This window comes from Falco naumanni, chromosome 1 (assembly GCF_017639655.2).
Source record: "Falco naumanni isolate bFalNau1 chromosome 1, bFalNau1.pat, whole genome shotgun sequence".
NCBI lineage: Eukaryota > Metazoa > Chordata > Aves > Falconiformes > Falconidae > Falco > Falco naumanni.
Genome location: NC_054054.1, coordinates 69239671 through 69257922, shown reverse-complemented (window position 1 = coordinate 69257922; position 18252 = coordinate 69239671). Strand labels below are relative to the sequence as shown.

At 41.4% G+C, this 18252-nt stretch overlaps 1 protein-coding gene across 2 annotated transcripts in view; it reads left to right on the top strand.

The window, feature by feature from the left end:
* Positions 1-18252, top strand: part of NPNT (nephronectin) — a 55271-nt gene that overhangs the window by 22455 nt on the left and 14564 nt on the right. For both annotated transcript variants that reach the window (XM_040598190.1, XM_040598197.1), the window contains 5 exons: positions 4172-4291; positions 5086-5205; positions 10342-10476; positions 11678-11800; positions 13705-14031. In XM_040598190.1, the coding sequence (XP_040454124.1) occupies positions 4172-4291; positions 5086-5205; positions 10342-10476; positions 11678-11800; positions 13705-14031 (825 nt within the window). The remainder of the gene's footprint in view (positions 1-4171; positions 4292-5085; positions 5206-10341; positions 10477-11677; positions 11801-13704; positions 14032-18252) is intronic.

Genomic DNA, 18252 nt, shown 5'->3' with positions numbered 1-18252 from the left:
ACAGGAGAGGTGCTTCAGCCCTCTCGTCATCTTCACAGCCCTCCTCTGGACTTGCTCCAACATGTCCTCCTTATGCTGGGGACCCCAGAGCTGAAAGTAGTACAGCAGGCAGGGTCTCATGAGAGCCGAGTAGAGGGGAAGGATCTGCCGCCTTGACCTGCTGGCCATGCTGCTTTTGATGCATCTCAGGGTTTGGTGAATTATTCTGAAGAGGTCTCTTGATTTGGTCATTATCCTGAACCTGTTCTTGAAAAAATAAACCTTACTTAAGGAACAAGAAGCACACAAACAGATAGAGTACATAAATAGCAGGAGGGTTCCAGCGCTCCCACAGTACATGTGCAGTACATCGGGACTCTTCTTAGGGAAGCAGGCTGTTAGAGATTGTGCGTGTATGGGGGAGGATCGAGAGAGCTGTCATCATATTCACACAGCCCTTTACGTAGTACCAGGAGGACCTGCCAGATGATACAATGTGCCTCCTAGGAAACCGAGTGGTGCTTGTCCTGCAGTTTCCAAGTATGTGCCTGTCTGCATTGGTGAGAAGAAGAAAAGTTGCATTTTGGGGAAAGTAAGAGGGGTTGAGCAGTATGCTCTAGCACACCTAACCTATTTGCAGGCTGGCTTCCCTTTTAAGCAGCCACAGCACTGCCAGTACTTGTTTTCCTGAACAGTAGTATTCACTCTGACTCCATAAGGTTAAAAACGTTTTTCTCTCGATAGGTAATTTTCAAGGCAAAGTGAAAACCTGTGGTACTTGAGGTTTAGGTTTAAGTGGAGTTGTGTTAACAGCCTGTTTCTGCTGCCTTGTGACCTTAGCTTTCTGTTACATCAGCCAAGGTTAAAAATTTTAACTTTTTCAAGGCACAGGCTTTTTACTTTCAGCATGCTTTTTAAGATGAGAATCAAATGAGTCAGATGCTCATGTGACAGCATTTGTTCACAGGCAGAAATAGAATGAAGCAAAGACAACAGAAATAATTTAGTCAGAATTCCACAGACAGAAAGTGTGTGATGTGATATCCTGATACAGTTGGTTGCACCTACTTTTTAATATCAGATTATTCTCAGAGTGTGTTACTAATAGCTGTCTATTTGTCAGTACCAGAGCCTTAATTTCTGTACTAAGAATATTTTGTACCAAATGGTAGTGTAGTATTCAGAGTCCTATAAAAAAAGATCCAATTATTTAAGGCTCATAATGTAATCTGTACTTTATGCAAGATGGCAAACTGAAAACAGTCATAAATTCTTATCGTTTTCAGCTTTGGCTCTGTGGTTGTAGCTCTGGAAATAAATACAAAACAGTCCTTAATGGTAAAGTCTTCAGGAATATCTAAATTTAGGAGCTGAACTTGTAGTGGGATGTAAGCACTGAAAGTTAGTGCTGTTCAAATCCTGCTCTGTCAGCTTAATTTCAGCATTACCTTTCCTCATTCTGTTCCTACTTCTGGTTAAGTATTTTATACTTAGCTCTGTTTATGCATTTGTTTCCTGAAGTGATGCTTTTTGTACAAAAGAAGAAGACTACAGATATTTTAGACTTAATAGAACTTTTCTTTCTCTTCAAAATTATTGTTCTCCATGAATCTCAAAATGGTCAGTAGTGTCAGCTCTGTGGAGATACTTCTATGAGTTGAAGTCAAATGTTAACAGAGTTTTTGAATTTAACAGTGACTTTTTTTAACAGATGCATTGCATGTGTAATAAATATGTTAATGCAGCTATAATGTCTGTCAGGAGCTGCCTAACGGTAGCAAGCTTTATAGCCAAAAGAGAAAAGCAGCTTTTAGTGCTGCCCAGAGAAGTTTGTCTCCCAAAATGCGAGTTTTCACCTGTTTATTATTGAGCGTTTTTATGTCAAGGTTTTTTTACACAAAGATTTTAACAAGGAAAACTTGTCCTTTCCCTCTAGCATGATCACCTGCTGCTTTTTTTCTATTTGACCTGTGCATGTACTCTATCAATAGTCACAACTCTTAGCTGAAGATCCCACTTCCACAGTGGAAAGTGTACATCGCTTCTACAGCAGTTCTGTCAAACCTAGCAGGTGCACTCTTGTGATTGTGGCATTGGTGCCTGTTGGGAGAAGGATGTTCTCTTAGCAACTCCAGAAATGTTTTTCTAAGAGTGAGTGTTGAGAAGGGGTGCTCTCTCTGCAATGCATGATCCGCAGGAAGGATGTGGAGGTGGTCATCACTCCTTGTTTATCAGGCACAGGTCCAGCCCTTATTTTGGCCGCCTTTCCTCACCGAAGTCCTGCTTACACTCACCTGGTCTTCCTTGCCAGTCTAGGAGCCAGCGTTCCACTTCAGGCTTTCTAGAAACATCTTGTTCAGCATTCTGCAGGAGGAAAGGGAAAATTCCATCCCTTACCACTGCCCTCGCACAGAAGAGGGAAGCAGGAGGTATTGTTGTCCCTAAACCCACTGCTCTTCCCAAGGCCTTGGAAAATAAACTAAAAAAAGTCATGCCTTTTGACATGAAGGGTTGTGGGGAGGGTCAGATATCTGTCTGCATGATGGCTCACGATTCCTTGACCCCACAAAGATGAAGATGAAGTAGTTTGAAAGACAACAGACCAGCTGCTAGGACCTCTCAGGAACAGCAGTGAAATGAAGAGTATTCATTCCGGGCACTGGCAGAATCCTTGTGGGTGATTTTGGATTACACCAGTGACTTGTAGCCTGATGCATTTATTTTTTTGTTGATTGCTCTGCACTTTATCAGTCATAATGTAAGAGAAAATACTTCTCAATTTTAGAATGCCATTTAAAAACACTTTGGCTTGAAAAAAATAAGATTAAGAATGTTGCCCTCCAAAGCAAAGTGATTACAATGTTTCAAGATGAATTTGAAATCCATATACTAGGAATTTGAAGAATTCTTGTGTAAAAGCAATGTTTTCTCTGACTTCATCTCCACAGTGAACTTTCACTGCGTTTACAACATAGTCCTTGTTGAGGTTGCTACTTTAGTCTGTAAAGTGATCGATGAATTACTGACTTCATTCCAACCAGAGGTATATTTGTCTTTCTGTTTTAATGTCTTAACTCCAAGCCTTCATATCTAGTCCATAGATAGCATGTGTTGCCTTCTCAGCTGGCATTTTATAAAGTGCCTACTGTGTGTGTGTCTGCCACACAGTACAAGCCCAAGGCTTACTTTTCTGTACATGGGTTAGGGAGTGACACTCGATGGATGCACTTGTTCGAGAAGTTCCTGGAAATAACAGTGACTCTTACTGTAACAGACCTGCGGACAGTGTTGTGCAATATTAGAGATGAGGGTCAGTAATTGGGTTGTTTAAGTACTTGCTGGCTGGATTTGTGAATGGATTTATTATTTTCAGCTATATTGTCATCTTTACTCATCAGTACACAAATAACTAAATAACAAATTATTTCGGTTTACTCAGATAAAACCAGCACATGTTCTTGGAAGAGAATTCTGAAGGAAGTCCTCACTCAATCTGTATTTCTTGTTAGAAGCCTTGTCTACTAATATGAAAATTGTAGGCTGGTTATTTTCAGTTTGTCATGAATTCTGTCTTAAATTTTAATTCTAATTGTAAATTTGAAATACTAGCCTTCACGGATAGTCCTTGAAAAATATCACTGTTGTCAGATACATTTCCCCCCAGTATTTTCTAGATGGTAAGGAATACATTTTCTCTGTGAGCTTGTTTAAAATAGATTGGCATCAGCTTTCCCACCTTCCTCTGCGACTAATCTTGAAGCATGATAGTGGATCACTGAATCACTATCGGAATCGCTGATAGTGATTGCAGCAGTGACATTTGCTTTTTCCCTCCTCTTCCTCCAGAGTTCTGGCTGGTCCTGGACATGGCATTGACACGAATAGCGACAAGATGTGGGCAGCCTAAGCTTGTGCATTCCCTAATGAAACTTTTGTTGTCACTTAATCTAGTGCTAAGATTGTAATTTCTGAAAGGATGTCTGTGAAACTGAAGAAAATAAGCCACTTGGCAGGAGGGGTGAACAGTGCTTCATGCAGGATGTTCTGGACACTTGCTTTCAGCTGAACTGCATATAAAAAGCTAATTGCCATATTTTTCCTTCTTTCTCCAGGAACTTGAACTAGTAGTTTTGCCACACACACTTTGTATGTTTTCTTTTCCCACTCCCTTTCCTTGTACCTTTCATTTCAGATCTAAATGAGTGTGGACTAAAGCCACGGCCGTGCAAACACCGGTGCATGAATACCTACGGCAGCTACAAGTGCTACTGTCTGAATGGCTACATGCTTATGCCAGATGGAACGTGCTCAAGTACGGCAAGGCTTGTTGCTTGCTTTTTTTCAAGCTCCTGAAGGTCCCTGCTTGAGTTTCCCTGGGAGACTTTTATGAAATTATGATGAGTCCCCAAGTAACATATTAATCTTGTTGGAAATTAGGCAGTTGCACAAGATGAGCTGCTTTTTAAATAATGAAATGAGGCTGAACAGAACAGGAGCAAATATTTTTATTTTATTAGTTTTATTACAAGTTTCCCCAGAAGCATTCTTCGGTGTTGTAAATCACTGTTAATTGGCCTTCAAGGAGAAGTGCTTGCAGTTTTCATTGCATCAAGACACCTGCAGTTCTGCTGCATTATGTCCTTATGAATGTAAAATCTTAAAAGCTGCAGATGTTGGTTGTTTGACTGGTATAAAATTGTACTGTCATCTCTCTGGAGATCACGTTCCTACTTGCTCCCATAAAAGTGGATATTTTGAGTGTCTGGACAGAGAGAAGAGAAATTATCTTTAATTAGAGATGCTCCTATTTTAAAATGACAGTACTGTCCAGGAGGGTTTATGGTACATACTGGGCTTTGTATTTCTCATGGGGACTAGCTTCCAACTTGCTACAATTATGGCAGTTTTTGGGGTTTTTTGTTTCCTTAGAGGTGCAATTTGTGGAAAGTAAAAATTTACTGCATATGCATTTGCTCTTTAGAGCCTGAATGGTTATTTTTCCACTTCTATTGTAATTACATGATGTCTTAATTCTCCCAAGTTTTCAGTCATTTTCTGGTACTGATCAGAGTCCTTATCTAAATCTGTTCTATTATTTTTCCCTAGATGCCCTTTCATGCTTGATGGCAAACTGTCAGTATGGCTGTGATGTACTGAAAGGGGAAGTACGCTGCCGCTGTCCTTCTCCAGGACTGCAGCTAGGGCCTGATGGCAGGACTTGCATAGGTAGGTGATCAAATGTAGATTTAATTTCTTTTTCTCCAAAATGTTTTTGTCCTTACTCTGAACACCATTCTAGAGAATTTGTCAGATATATTTAGAATGCATCATACATGCAGTTTAAAGACGTTACTAATGAGAACTGGGATGGGCATGTTGCTGAGGTGCTCTCACGTGGTCTGTGTCAGAGATCGCCAAGGTTTTCCTCCAGCTCTGAAAGTTTCATTGACTGCTTAAAGCCCTCACAGACTGCTTGGTATCCAAGCCCTTAGCCCTTACCACTCACCACTGCTGTTACTGGCTCGTTTTAAACTATTGCTGACAGAGACTCCAAAATACCTGCCTGCATAAAAAAAGGAATGGGGAGATCAGTTCTCCATGGTATGCAACAAAGTGATGCCTAGGCTCAGTGGGTAGAGCGGTAATTGGTGCAAATCATTGAGAATATGCTGGGACAAGATGAAGGGAGGTGCATGTTCCCAGTATTAATGGGATTGAAGGTACTGTTGTTCTTCCATACTGTGAAAACTCCAGGTTAAAATAAATTCAGGAATTCAGACTGTATAAAAGTGAAATGCTTTGTTCCCACGTTCCTGAAATGGAAAAGGTGCCTATGGTTAGACTGTATTGTGCCACACTCCACTATCCTCTGAAGTGTGATATGTGATTTCATTAGCCATCAACTATACATCTGGAGTAGATAAGGTGATCCAATGATTTTATTATTTATATTCTGTGCAGTATTACAGTTCCATAACCAGTTACAACACTTTCACTGAAAGAATGTAACAGAATGTGGATGCCATAATTACCCATTTTTGGGTATCATGGCTGTCCACAGGGGAGGTGGTGTCCAGGTGGCTGACCTGTGCTGACCAAGAGTTTGTTGAAGGAACAAGGGACGGATTCTAGATTTTCTGATGTGAGGAGCAGGCTCAATTATCAGAGGCTTTCTGAAGTGAATGATTGGCAGGTCTGTATACGCAAAAGAATGGGAAGAACAGGAGGGAAAACCCCACCATTGTCATGTGCTGAAGGGATTGAATTGTGATTAATCATGCTGTGGACATCATGGCAGACAGATCTTTGGAAGAGACTTGTGCCATGCCATAGTGAGCTGAGTGATTTCAAGTACAAATTCAAGGAAATCATGCCAAGTAGAGAAATTTGCTAGAAAAATACTTCCAGGATTCTCCTAGTGTGCATCTTTATATTCAGGCAAACTTCATACTTTGAAATAAACAAAGTGCACTTTTAGTGTTGAAGACTACCATTCAAACCAGTTATATGAAACTTTTTCAGTTCTTCACTGTAGTTTTCAAAAAACATTTTTTTCCCCCAGAAAGGTGAAGAACTGTGCACCCACATTTCAGTTGGGTGTGCATCATTCAGACTGATCCCATAACTTTTAAAATTTTCCACAAAATTTTCAGAGCGGCCTTGTACAATACAGAGGAAGTAGTCACAGCAAGAGATGTCTGTTCTTCATGGGTCGTAACGTGATCTACTCCCCTTTTTTTGGTAAAAAGTGATTGTGACACGCATCCTTTTTTGTGTTACTTCTCTATCGTGTTTGAGTTGTAGTAAATACCTCCAGGAATTGAAGCTTTTTGGGACTAGGACAGTGCTTTTCCCTCACATCTGTACAGGCCCATCACTGTTGGGGAGGTTGTCATCTCCAGCCAGGGTCTGGGTATTGCTGCATTACAAGTAGAAGTGTAGATAACGGTAAGAAAATTGAAGCATGCATTGGCTGCAGCTCATGAAATCCTTGTTTGAGGAGAGTTTGAAAGACAGCTGGGAGTGTAATGCTTATTTTTAGCATAGGTGGAAATTCCTCTAGGCATTATTCTATTCTTAGTTTAACCCGTGCTGATCATTCTCTTGTTAAAATGTTCCTTTCAATCAGTAAAGAGCCACCAAACAATTTGGCTATGAAGGTAAATCACATAAACTAAATAACAAATTGAAAAAGAATTTGGCAACGTATTCAGTGAAAATATGGATTAACTGACTAATTGATTAATGACTCTTGAATCAATAAATCAATCAGTGTTGCCAGGTTTTCATTTAACAAAATTAGTGGTATACACATTTCAGCTTTGGAAGGTTTGAAATTATTTGAGGACTGAAAATAGTTATTTTCACTGTAAAATAAGTTTTTTCTTGTTTTGTTTGTGTATAGAAACTTGAAAATATGGTCTTGTAAACTTAAAAAACTTAAAAATCATATTATTTTTAGGTCAATTGCATAGTTGTTTAGTGCTTGAGTTGGTAATATGGTCATATTCACAGCAAGAAAGAAGCAAGACTTTGTAATTCTGCTTCTCTGATGGATGCTGAGCGTCTACCTCAGGTGCTGTCTGTGGTATTGCCTTTGGAGCAGCTCCCTGGCGCTGAGTCTGGCTGTGCACCTCTAGGGCAGTGCACGCTGAGATCGGACTACAAATCACACCTTCATGCGCTGGTTTTCATAGGAAGTGGGTATGAGCCACAGCATGTTGCAGCAGGCAAAGGGAAAAAGCCTTACACGTTTTGGGCCCAGGTGTGAACTGGCACGGGTCCATGCACTTGAAATAAGCTACAGTCACTGTTCTGTTTGAGAACTGCAGGAAAGTAATGTAAGCACTTGCATACCACGTTCTAGCTGATGATCGAAAAGTGGTTTTCCCACTACTAATGAGCATCCACCCACCTCTCATATTAAATGCAAGTGGTAGACTGTTACATTTTTTCATTGTTTTTATGTTAGTTTCAACAGTGCAGTGATTAGCAGTTAAGTTCTGTATCTTTAGGACATATAGCTGCCTAGAAAATTAAACAACACTGCTACAGTGCTCTCATCATCTAACATAGTTCTTGCCTTATGGGAATTTGTAAAAACATGAGTATGTACAGAATAAAAAGGCGGGACAAGCTACATTAGGTTTTAAAGAACATAATCCATGCCATGATGAAGTATATTCAGTGGCTAATCTTTTTCTTACTGAATTGCTTTTTGAAGTAGTGGTTTAAAGATAAAAAAATCCAACAAACCAACAAAGAACCCCAACTAATTTAACAGAAATCAGTGGTCTGAAATTTGCAGCCTTGAAATAATATTTTAATGAAGCTAGAAAATTGCGGCTTGTAAATTAAATGAGGGTAAGGAACACGATAGATTTTTTTTAAGACTGTTAATAACATACCCAAAGCCTAAAATTTTAATAATACATTCAAATCAAGAGGCAGGTTTATAGGGAGATTCAGGCATGTGGAGAGGTGCCCCGTACTGGCTTTGTTTTCTTTCTCATTCAGGCCTTTACCACAGCTTTGCAGAAGTGCACTCAATGGAGAGTGAAGGAGAGCTGCTATGTCAGAGCAGGCCAGGGGTGTGGGAGCTCAGGGACCGAACCCTTGCTGTCCTCGGTAATTCTTTGTGCAGAGTGGGACAGTGCCAGCAGAAGCTGCTGGGCAAGCCCATCTAGCCATTAATTCATGGCTTGGGGTCACTTCTTTTGGGAAACACAGCTTGGAGAATTTGAGGCTATGTCTGCCCTGCCTCAGGTAGCTGCCCTAACTAACCAGAAGTTTTGTGGTAATGTTTTTTTTCTGTGCAGTGCAGGAGACTTGGGCTTCTTTTCTATGCCTTGTTCAGGCCTCATTCACAAGCAGCAGGGCATCAATCACTCGCCTTTGTTTTGCACTCTTGACACCTGCAGCTGAAGTGCTCCTTTTGGGAAAAGAATTGTGTGGAGAGCAAAATCTTACTTTCCCATAGATCAAGAGCCTGATAGAGCTCCAGAGCAAAGGCTTGAACTGTGCCCTGTAGATAACGAACAATCATCAGGAGTGGCATGCATCAGAGGCAGCTGTGCGTGGCAGGTCTCTATTTCAGTGAAGAATTAGGGTTCAAGCACTTGGCAGGCTTCAGCTCGCTGTCCAAGGGCTACAAAATGAGCGGCAGCACAAGCAGCTTCTGTGTATTAGCCTGACCTCATCTGAGAGTTTCCCAGTCAGTGAAAGCAGTGCTGGGCGAGCATCAGCTGCTCCTTGGGCCCCTGTCTGGCTTGTTAGACAGCATGAAGAACTGGAGCTTCTGGGAGATGAGGGGCATCAGACATCTACTGAGCATCACCTGTCACTCCTCTGTCCTTGCCTGGATGTTGCTTGCTGAAGCACTGCTTCAGGTCCTGCTGGGAGCCCCTGGCAGGGCAAATGGGAGCCGTGTGTCTTAGCACCTCAGAGATTTTTTTAAGGTCAGTCCCATGACCAGCTTCTCTGTGAAAGAGCAGTGCAGGCACTGTGCAGGGTAAGAGACTGCAAAGAGCAGATACTCATAAAGCATTGGGCCTGTAGTAACTAAGTGGTAGGAGACCCAGAAATACCGCGCCCTTGGCATTAGCTTGAACTCTCTTTGTTTAGAGCAAGTTCTGAACAGGGGAAGGTTACCTGATAGGCTCAATGGGCAGGTTATGGATTAGGGACACCTGAGAGTTAAAAAAACCCACCCCCTTCCTGCTGCAGGGTGATGTACTTCAAATACGCACGTATGACCTGTGCTACAGGAACACTGTTTCAGGCACGTTTCAGAAAAAGCATTACTGGGGTAGTTTTTATTATTATTCCTTGCCTGTAAGTCCAGGTGGCATGTTTATAACCAGGGAAGAGTTAATGGGACAAAAGGAAGTTATACAAATATCACAAAATAGCCTTTTTCAGATGAATACCATTACAATTTTAAGGGATAGGTGTTCTAAGTCCCCGAAGAAGCTGTTGTGTGTTCTGTGGGGAATCAGAGAGCATCTTTGCTCCAAGGGGAAGGGTACCAGGATGGTAAGGGCATAGAGCAAGCATTCCAAATTGAGTAGCAATGTTTGTTATGCTGGTGCTTCTCTTGTCACTCACAGGATTTGTAAAGGCTTCTGGCACAGGAGGCATAAAAACTTGGCCATGTGACCAAGAGCTGAACTGAGATGGCACAGCCAGAAGTGCTCGGGTATTACTGCTGGTTGACCAGCTTGTAGCCTAAAGGACCTTCTAAAAAATAATTTGTTTATGCTTCTTTTGTTTTTCATTATGTCAAACCAGTTTAATAATTTAGATAGCATAGATTGTATTTTAACTGCGATTAAGAGTAATACAGTTCCTTTGTTTCCACAGATATTGATGAATGTGCTACTGGGAGAGTTATCTGTCCAGAATTTAGGCACTGCGTCAATACTTTTGGAAGCTACATTTGCAGGTGTCATAAAGGCTTTGATTTAATGTACATCAGAGGCAAATACCAATGCCATGGTAATAATAACTTGTTTCTTTTGTGCATGTAATAGAGCTGCATATTCTAAACTGAAATTAATTGTTTAAAGAGTAACATTAACTTATTATGGCTGAAATGTTGAGGAAGGCTATTTTAGGTTGCATTGCGTCTGTATTTTAGGGAAGGGTGGATTATAGAAAGAGACCATGAAAATAAAGAGTATATATTTGGCCCCCATTCTTGTAACTGGTTCTCCTGTGTAAGCTAGTAGGAGAGCAGAGCTGATGACCCCAGGAATTCCTTTCCAAAGCCTTTGTCCCCACAGGTTTCACTGTGCGCCGGCAGTGGCAGGTTTGGAGCAGCATGTGAGCCTGGGCTGTGTCTGAGCTGTAACGCAGGTGTGCTCCATAGCATGCACCAAGATCCAAGATAAGAAAATGTGGCTAGAGCACACTCCAGCTCCTTCCAACTCAAGTTGCCCAGCTTTCCTTCCCCTGAAGATGGGTGAGGAAAAGGCAGGGGTTAGGAAGTAATCTGTGTGTACATGGGACTGGAATGCAGCTGGTGTATGCCCTTCAACAAAGATGTTCCCAGGTCCCACTCTCTTAGTTTCCCAGAGGCTCAACTGGTTATGATCCATTCACTGAAAAAAGGATCATGTGGAGATAATGAGGCATTGCTTTATGTTTAAGTATGGGGGTTTTGTGGTGAAAAATCTCTATGCAGAGCACTGGAATTTGGAGATATTTGCTTGCATCACTAACAGACATTCAAATGTCATGTAAGATGTTTCAAGCTGTTTCTACTTGATATAGAAACATCTATATGGATAGAGGAAGCATTTTATGAAAAAACACTTTAATATCTGTGTAATTAAGAACATGCATATTCTTACACTTGGTTTTTCTTTTATCATGTCACCTTTAAGAAGTGGTTATTAAAATTGTGATCTTCATGATCTCAACTGCAATCTACCCACATCTTTGAAGCTGATGCTAAGGTATAAGCTAAGCAATAGTAGAGTTGCACAATACTCGCTTTTACCCTAATGTTTGTATCACCACATTGATTTGTGACTGTGTATCTTCCTTTTCCCACCGGCAATTCCATTTTATTCAATTTTTCAAAATTAATAGTATTTTCCTAATGACCGTACTACTGTTTGTGGTTTTGCATGGATAAGTGGAAAGTCAAGTTTCTTTGGTGTAAATGATCTTTTCACGTAACTTTCTGTTGCAGATATAGATGAATGTTCCCTTGGCCACCATCAATGTGGTAGTTTTTCACGATGTTACAATACACCAGGATCTTACAAATGCAAGTGTAAAGAAGGGTACAGAGACAACGGAACAAACTGCATACGTATGTAATGCTCCTTTTGAAAAAGGAATTCTGAATGTGTCCAGTGTTATAAAGTTTGAGATACAGCCCTATCAGGCTCAGTTTCCCTTAACTATTTTTAATACTTAATAAGTGGCCAAGGAACATAGTCAGAGTTTTCTGAGTCCTAGCATGCCTTGGTAAAAATACCTTTCCCTGAGACATTTTCATAATTGGGAAGAAATTTTCCCTATTCACAGCCTGATTCTAGAGATTGCTTCAGGATGAGAACAACTGAGTAACCAGGGAAGGTCTGGTCAAACAGTGCATATTACTCATACCCTCTTATTATGTACACGGTGCAGCTGGCCCATTTCAGCAGCTCACCCTGTCGCTCCCTACTGCTCCCCAGACGTAAGCAGAGCCGAGAGGGAGGATTTCTCTGGAAGCATTCCCTGTTGGAGAATTCCCTCCCACACCTTTCTCTTGGGAGAAGCAGCCATCCCCCTTGGTACAGAGTAGGCCATTGGAGCTCCCCCACATTTGACATCCCTCAGGACTGGGCAGCTCTGACATCTGAACCTTGTTGAGGACCCTGTGTTCATACGTGGGTTCTGGTCTTTGGTGACTCACTGGTCTCTAAAGAGCAGTACCATTGTGGGCTTGTTGCCTTTGGCTGTAGCTGTCGTGGTAATGTGATCTGGCGAAGGTGATCGCTCACAACCTGAGTGCTTGCAATCATGTGTGGACACTCACGTGTGTTACTGGCACATAGTCCAAAGGTGCATTTTGTATTTTAATACACCATAATGTAAAAAATGCAAGGTATGCAAGGAATAGGAATAAACAGGTGGCCGGAGAGAAAACCTTTTTAGCTGCTATCATCAAACAATTAGTTGTTTAACAGACAGTAGTTCTTCATGTTAACTGTGTGTTATACTTGAAACACTTGTACACAAAATATATGACTAGAGTTCTTATCGGGGCTTTTAAGATCTCCGGTGAGATAGAAAAGGCTTATTAATAAATAGAAAATTATAAATAACAGAACAGATGTTCCTGTGTTTCATGTCTGCAGAAACTCCCCTTGTAAAACCAAACTAAAGTTTGTTCTTTATGAAATATTGGAGGAGATGGTACTGCAGGCACTGTTACTGTGGTGTAGGTGGTGCTCAGTCCACCTTTCTGTGGAGGCAGAAAAAATGATGTTTACTTAGTTTGCTGGTGTTTAGTAAAGGTGAAGATCTAAGTGAAGACTATTGGCTTTGATTCAGTTGCTGTAAAATGATTAATGCCTATTGACAAGAAGAAAAGCTTAGAAGTGGAGAGATCTGAAAGATAACATTCTTAAGCCGAAGGTATGTGCCCGTCCATGACCAAAATGGTTGGAGTCTTACTAAACTCACCTCTGCTCCCGAGTACAAACTGTCTAGTTTATAGGGTTGCTTAACACACTCTTCCTGTCCATGCCTTTTCGCTGACAGTGCTTTTTGGTTAAATTCTGCCAACTCTGAAAGAGAGTTGATGCTTGGGAGGAGGTGGGGATGGAAGTCTCTTGGCCTTCAGTCCTTCTGTATCATCTCTAAACTGTTGTAATGAGAAGTACTATATAAAGGGATGTGATAATTCAGTAGTGCTGATGCTAAATTATGTTTCTAATTAGTGGAAACATTCAGAAGAAGAGAAATCATTTCAGCGAAGACTCTGTGTCATAATTAAATGTGTTGTTAAGTTTCTGGAGCAAGAGACTGATGTCCATTTTGGTCCTGTTTTGATTTCCTTTGCGGTTATTCCTAATGTTATGATTGAACCACTTGGTCCATATGATATATTCAAGGGCAACAGCACGCTCCCTAAGGGAGGCAGTGCTATAACCAATAGGATTCCTGATGCTGGAGGCACAAGGCAACCCCTTAGACCACCATATGTACCTGCTATTGTTACAGAAAGGCCAGTGATCAGGCCAACGACTCAACCTACACCCGGGCCAACGACTCGTACTACACCCCGGCCAACAACTCGACTGACACTAAAGCCAACCACTAGGTATGTGCCAGTGACAACAAGGTCAGTAACGAAGCCAGTGATGAGGCCTCCACCTCCAACACCACCTCAGCCTACGACACTAAGACCTACACTACCACCACAAAGAACTCCTTTGACAACAACTGAAGAGCCTCCACATGTTCCCATTAAAACTACATCTTCCCAAGGAATTACAGATGACAACAGGATCCACCTAGATCCTCAGAAACCCCGAGGAGATGTGTTCAGTAAGTGATTCTATATATCCTTTCATTTATCAGTAATTGTAGATGCAGTGAGGAGAATGCACGTGCTGAACTGTTTGGGTTTTTAGAACACTTTATCAATGAGAGCAAAGACATGAAACTGAAAACGGTTATGTGGTAAAGCTGCACAAATAATCGGAAATGACTGATTTTATTACCTAGCAAAAATGTGGGGAGGAAGTTCTGAATCAAATCAACCACAAATTTTTTGCTTTTTTTCTTCCTGAAATTATTTGTGTGTATATCGTGCTGTCTAAGTGCTTAACCTAATGACACTTTCAGATGGAAGTTTTGGAGAAATGAAAGTCATTTTATTGAAAAGTATTGAAATGCAACATAACTCATAAATGGTCAACAGATTCGCATTCAGGGAGTTGAGAGTCACTCTTAGCGTATTTCCATAGCTTTAAGAATTATAAGAAATAGGATTATGTCTGATTACCTAAAGACTGTTACATCACCTATATTGTATGTGTTCAAATAGTCTTGGATGTTTATGACTTAGCAATGGGAAAATTGCATAAAAATAACATAGAGGCTAATATTATGGATGGCATCTATGAAAATGGATACAGGAAAAGCCGAAGATAGTAAAGATTCTCAAAGCATGAACACGTGCCATTTTAAGAGCTTCTCTGGAATCTACAGCACCATTTCTACGCCAGCTTTAGTACGTACCACAGAAGACATTACTGGCACATGCAGAGTTATGCATATCTGCCACAAAATACTCAACACTCAATTTCATCTTTAGTTCTGCTAATTTTAGAGATGGGGAGGGTGTGTTTGATCAGCCCATCTCCTTCAGCTTGTTGTACGATGAAGCTGCTGAAGCAATGTAGTAGGGAGAAAAGTTCGCTGTTTCAGAGCAGGCATACAAGCAACGTGGTAGGTTTTTTTTCTGGTTGCTTTGGCACGTGTGTGCTAAGTTCCTGGGCTATCTGCTCTTAGGTCATTACACAGTGAAATATTTTGTTCCTTGTAAAAAAATGGTTTGTTTTCCCTGTTGACGTTTTATCTGTTGTAGACAGTTAGAGAAATCTAAAATGGAGAGTAAAGCTGACTTAGAATTTGGGAAGGTAAATCCTCGTACTGCTCAGAGGACTGTGCTTTTGGCTTCTTCAAGGTTATTTTATAAACAGTCTATATTCAGTTAAAAATATTAAAAAAATTATGTACAATTCTAAAAAGAAATACAGTAAAGACTCCCAAACTTAACAGAATGGGAACCAATAGTTAAAAATAGAGTTCTGTGGAAATTATTCTAGACTCTAGTGTTGCGCTTCCCAGGTGTCTCGTGTTGCAAGTGTTCTTTGGAATTCTAAAGCAGAGGGATAATAGTTTTCAGCTATTTTCATGAAGTCATAACAATCCTCTATATAATGCTTACTATTTATGATTAGTCTTTCTGCATTGTCCCTAGAGGCTAGATTTTGAAGCTAATGCTTTAAGTGCATATGCTTCAGATATAGGGGTTTGGAGAGTAGGAAGGTAAAAGCAGTTTATTTTCTGACTGTAAGCTTACATTATGGTACATAGAGAAAACACAGGAAGAAAGATCTTTGCAAAGTGTTTATCAACTATTTAAGTCAGCCGCCACCCTTTGAGGTCTGTGATACACGTGCATAGCTTCAAAGGCTTCAGTGCACAGCGCAGCAGGATTTCAACAAGTCAAGTGGTAGCAGCAGCTGTTACTGGCTTCAGTCGGTAATACAGGGCCAGATAGCTCCTCAGATCAAGTCAAGAGATATGTGTCTTTAATCCCATACTATTCTATCCCTTGCTAAAGTAATATTTAATGTACATATGTTGGTGACATACCTGTGACTGAAGGCATATTCCACTTGTGCTGTAATGATAGGAATTCGCATGATGCTAGTAGTGTGTTCCTTAATGAAGCTGGTGTCTTTTCTCCTCTCTCTTTCTCTCCTTTCCACTCTTTCCCTGCTCCCCCACCCACCCACCGCCCACCCCTTTTTTCTTCTGGCCACTTTGAAAGTATCATCTAGGTAGTGGTCACTGGTGTCCCGTCCCACCTTCTCTCTGTCCAGAGGCATTCATGGAGTGCGTGCACAAAAGCATAAGTTCAGGATTTGAAACCTGCAGTTGGGTGCAAAACAGTTCTGTTCCAGAAGAATGTGCTACCTTGTCAAGGAAAGCATTGCTTGTAGAGTAAGGTGTCACTTCACCTATTGAAACCTTTTACTGTAGGAGTTTATGGGGAAGGAGAAGTTAAATTTCCTCATGTGGGACATCTAGAAAAGCCGTTAGAAAAGTTACAGCCACATGCATTACTGCAGTGGGATGGGCGTAACTCAGCCTGTCCTTGCCTGCTCTGAGTGCTGCCCTTCTAAGGACAGTACAGAGAGACTCCTGCATCCCCAAAAGTCATCACACGAGGGTTCACACACACGATTCAGCAACATGGAAGTATTGTTGGCAGGTGCTGAGTTCCTGGGCGTTAGCTAGGCTGGAGATCTGACTGTGCATGATCTGGGCCAGTGGCAAATGCGAGGTAAAGTGCATTAATTCAAATGCTTTTCACATTAACTTACCGATGGCGTTTGCTGGGTGGGTTAAGCTTCAGGTTCCTGCTCCCGGCACCTGGGACAGCAGTGCCTGACTCTGTTAGGGTGCAGATGCTCTGTGTGAGGCACTGCAAGCTCGGGATGGCAGTGCTTCCACCAAGCATAAGCCAGGGCCTCTCGAAAAGCATTCCTCATAGCCAGACACAATGTAAACAACCGTGATGTCAAGGCAATACAGAATTTGAAACAGAAATAACTAGTAACATTTAGCTAAACTCTGACATGCTGCTTATCTGCCATGTGGATGTGCCAGACCCTCCCTACCTCCAGAAATGATTATGGATTTTTCACTTGCCTATTTCCTCAGGGTAGGAGCTTTTTCAGATACTTCCTTCAGCTTCTTTAAAACTATTGCTGTTTTAATTTCACCTGTGTCAGACATCTTTTCAGTGTTCCTGGCTTGTGGATATGAGCTGATTTTGTTTGGCTTATACTGACCCTCTTTAAGTTCATTTTCTCACAACATCTGCTTCTCCAGCTGAGGCAGCAAAGAAGCTAGTTCTAAAAAAAGAATATGCACTGTGGTCCCCATAAGCCTGCCTGGAAAGAGAAGAGAAAGTCTGGCTTGCCGCCTTTATTTGTTTCCCACGGAAGAATGCAGGCAACAATTCAGTTCTAACACTCATTGTCTTGGAAAACAGAGAAGGAAACTGATGCTAGATCCACTCAGATCATGAAGCAGGACTTAACTTCAGTAAAGTCTTCAGAAGAGTTAAGTGTCGTCTTAGATGGCTGTTTCCTCATGTGTTGCCATGGGCTGTTGTATCTTGAAGAGTCAAAGGAGAGGTAGTGTTTTATCACACAAGGATAGCCAAAACCCAGCAGAGAGAGCACTATAAGAGAGAGCCAGCAAACACTGGCAGTTGTGATGTTCCAGTCCTTAGCACCTGCTGAAGATGTCAAAATTGAAAGCTGAGTTTTAAAACTAGCTTATCTTGTGATGCATGCACTTTTTCTTTCCTTTCACGCCCCGCCCCCCCCCCCCCCCCCCCCCCCCCCCCCCCCCTTAGGCTCTGAAGCCTTAGCCAGATTTCCAGAAAGCAGCACAACAAGTAAACACTGCTTTGCTTGTTAGCCTTCCTGAATAGGTGTTAGGTTATAAATCTTTTAGGCAATCCACAGCAAAGGGGCGGCTGCTGACAGATGTGCTAGTGCATTAGGACAAATCCTGCAAACATACTGGTGGTCTAGGATTGGTCCATATCAGGAGAGGAAACACACCTGAGCAAGTGTACTTGTTTTCTGTAAGCATCTCCCAGATTTTTATTATTTAATATTTTCCTGAGCTTACCCTTGGTGACTTGTTGCTCGCTATTTTCTCCCTTCAGAGTTATCTGACCTGCCGTCCCAAATGCTGAGTAAATCTGTCCTAAGTTTTCACTTCAGAGCACTCTTGAATGTGCTGCTCAGCTTGAAATCAGCTGAGGACCAGTGAAATTGGTCTGTTCAGTGGTGACAAGGAACACAAATGATAACAATGCTGATAATGTTATTTAAATGCCTTTGCAGGTTTTTTTAAAGGTATTAAGTTGTTGCTTTTCTTCAGATGCTTTACCCCTTTTCTAAAAATGCCTGCAGTGACCTAGGGGAGCTGCTTTTTCAGAGAACAAAAAAA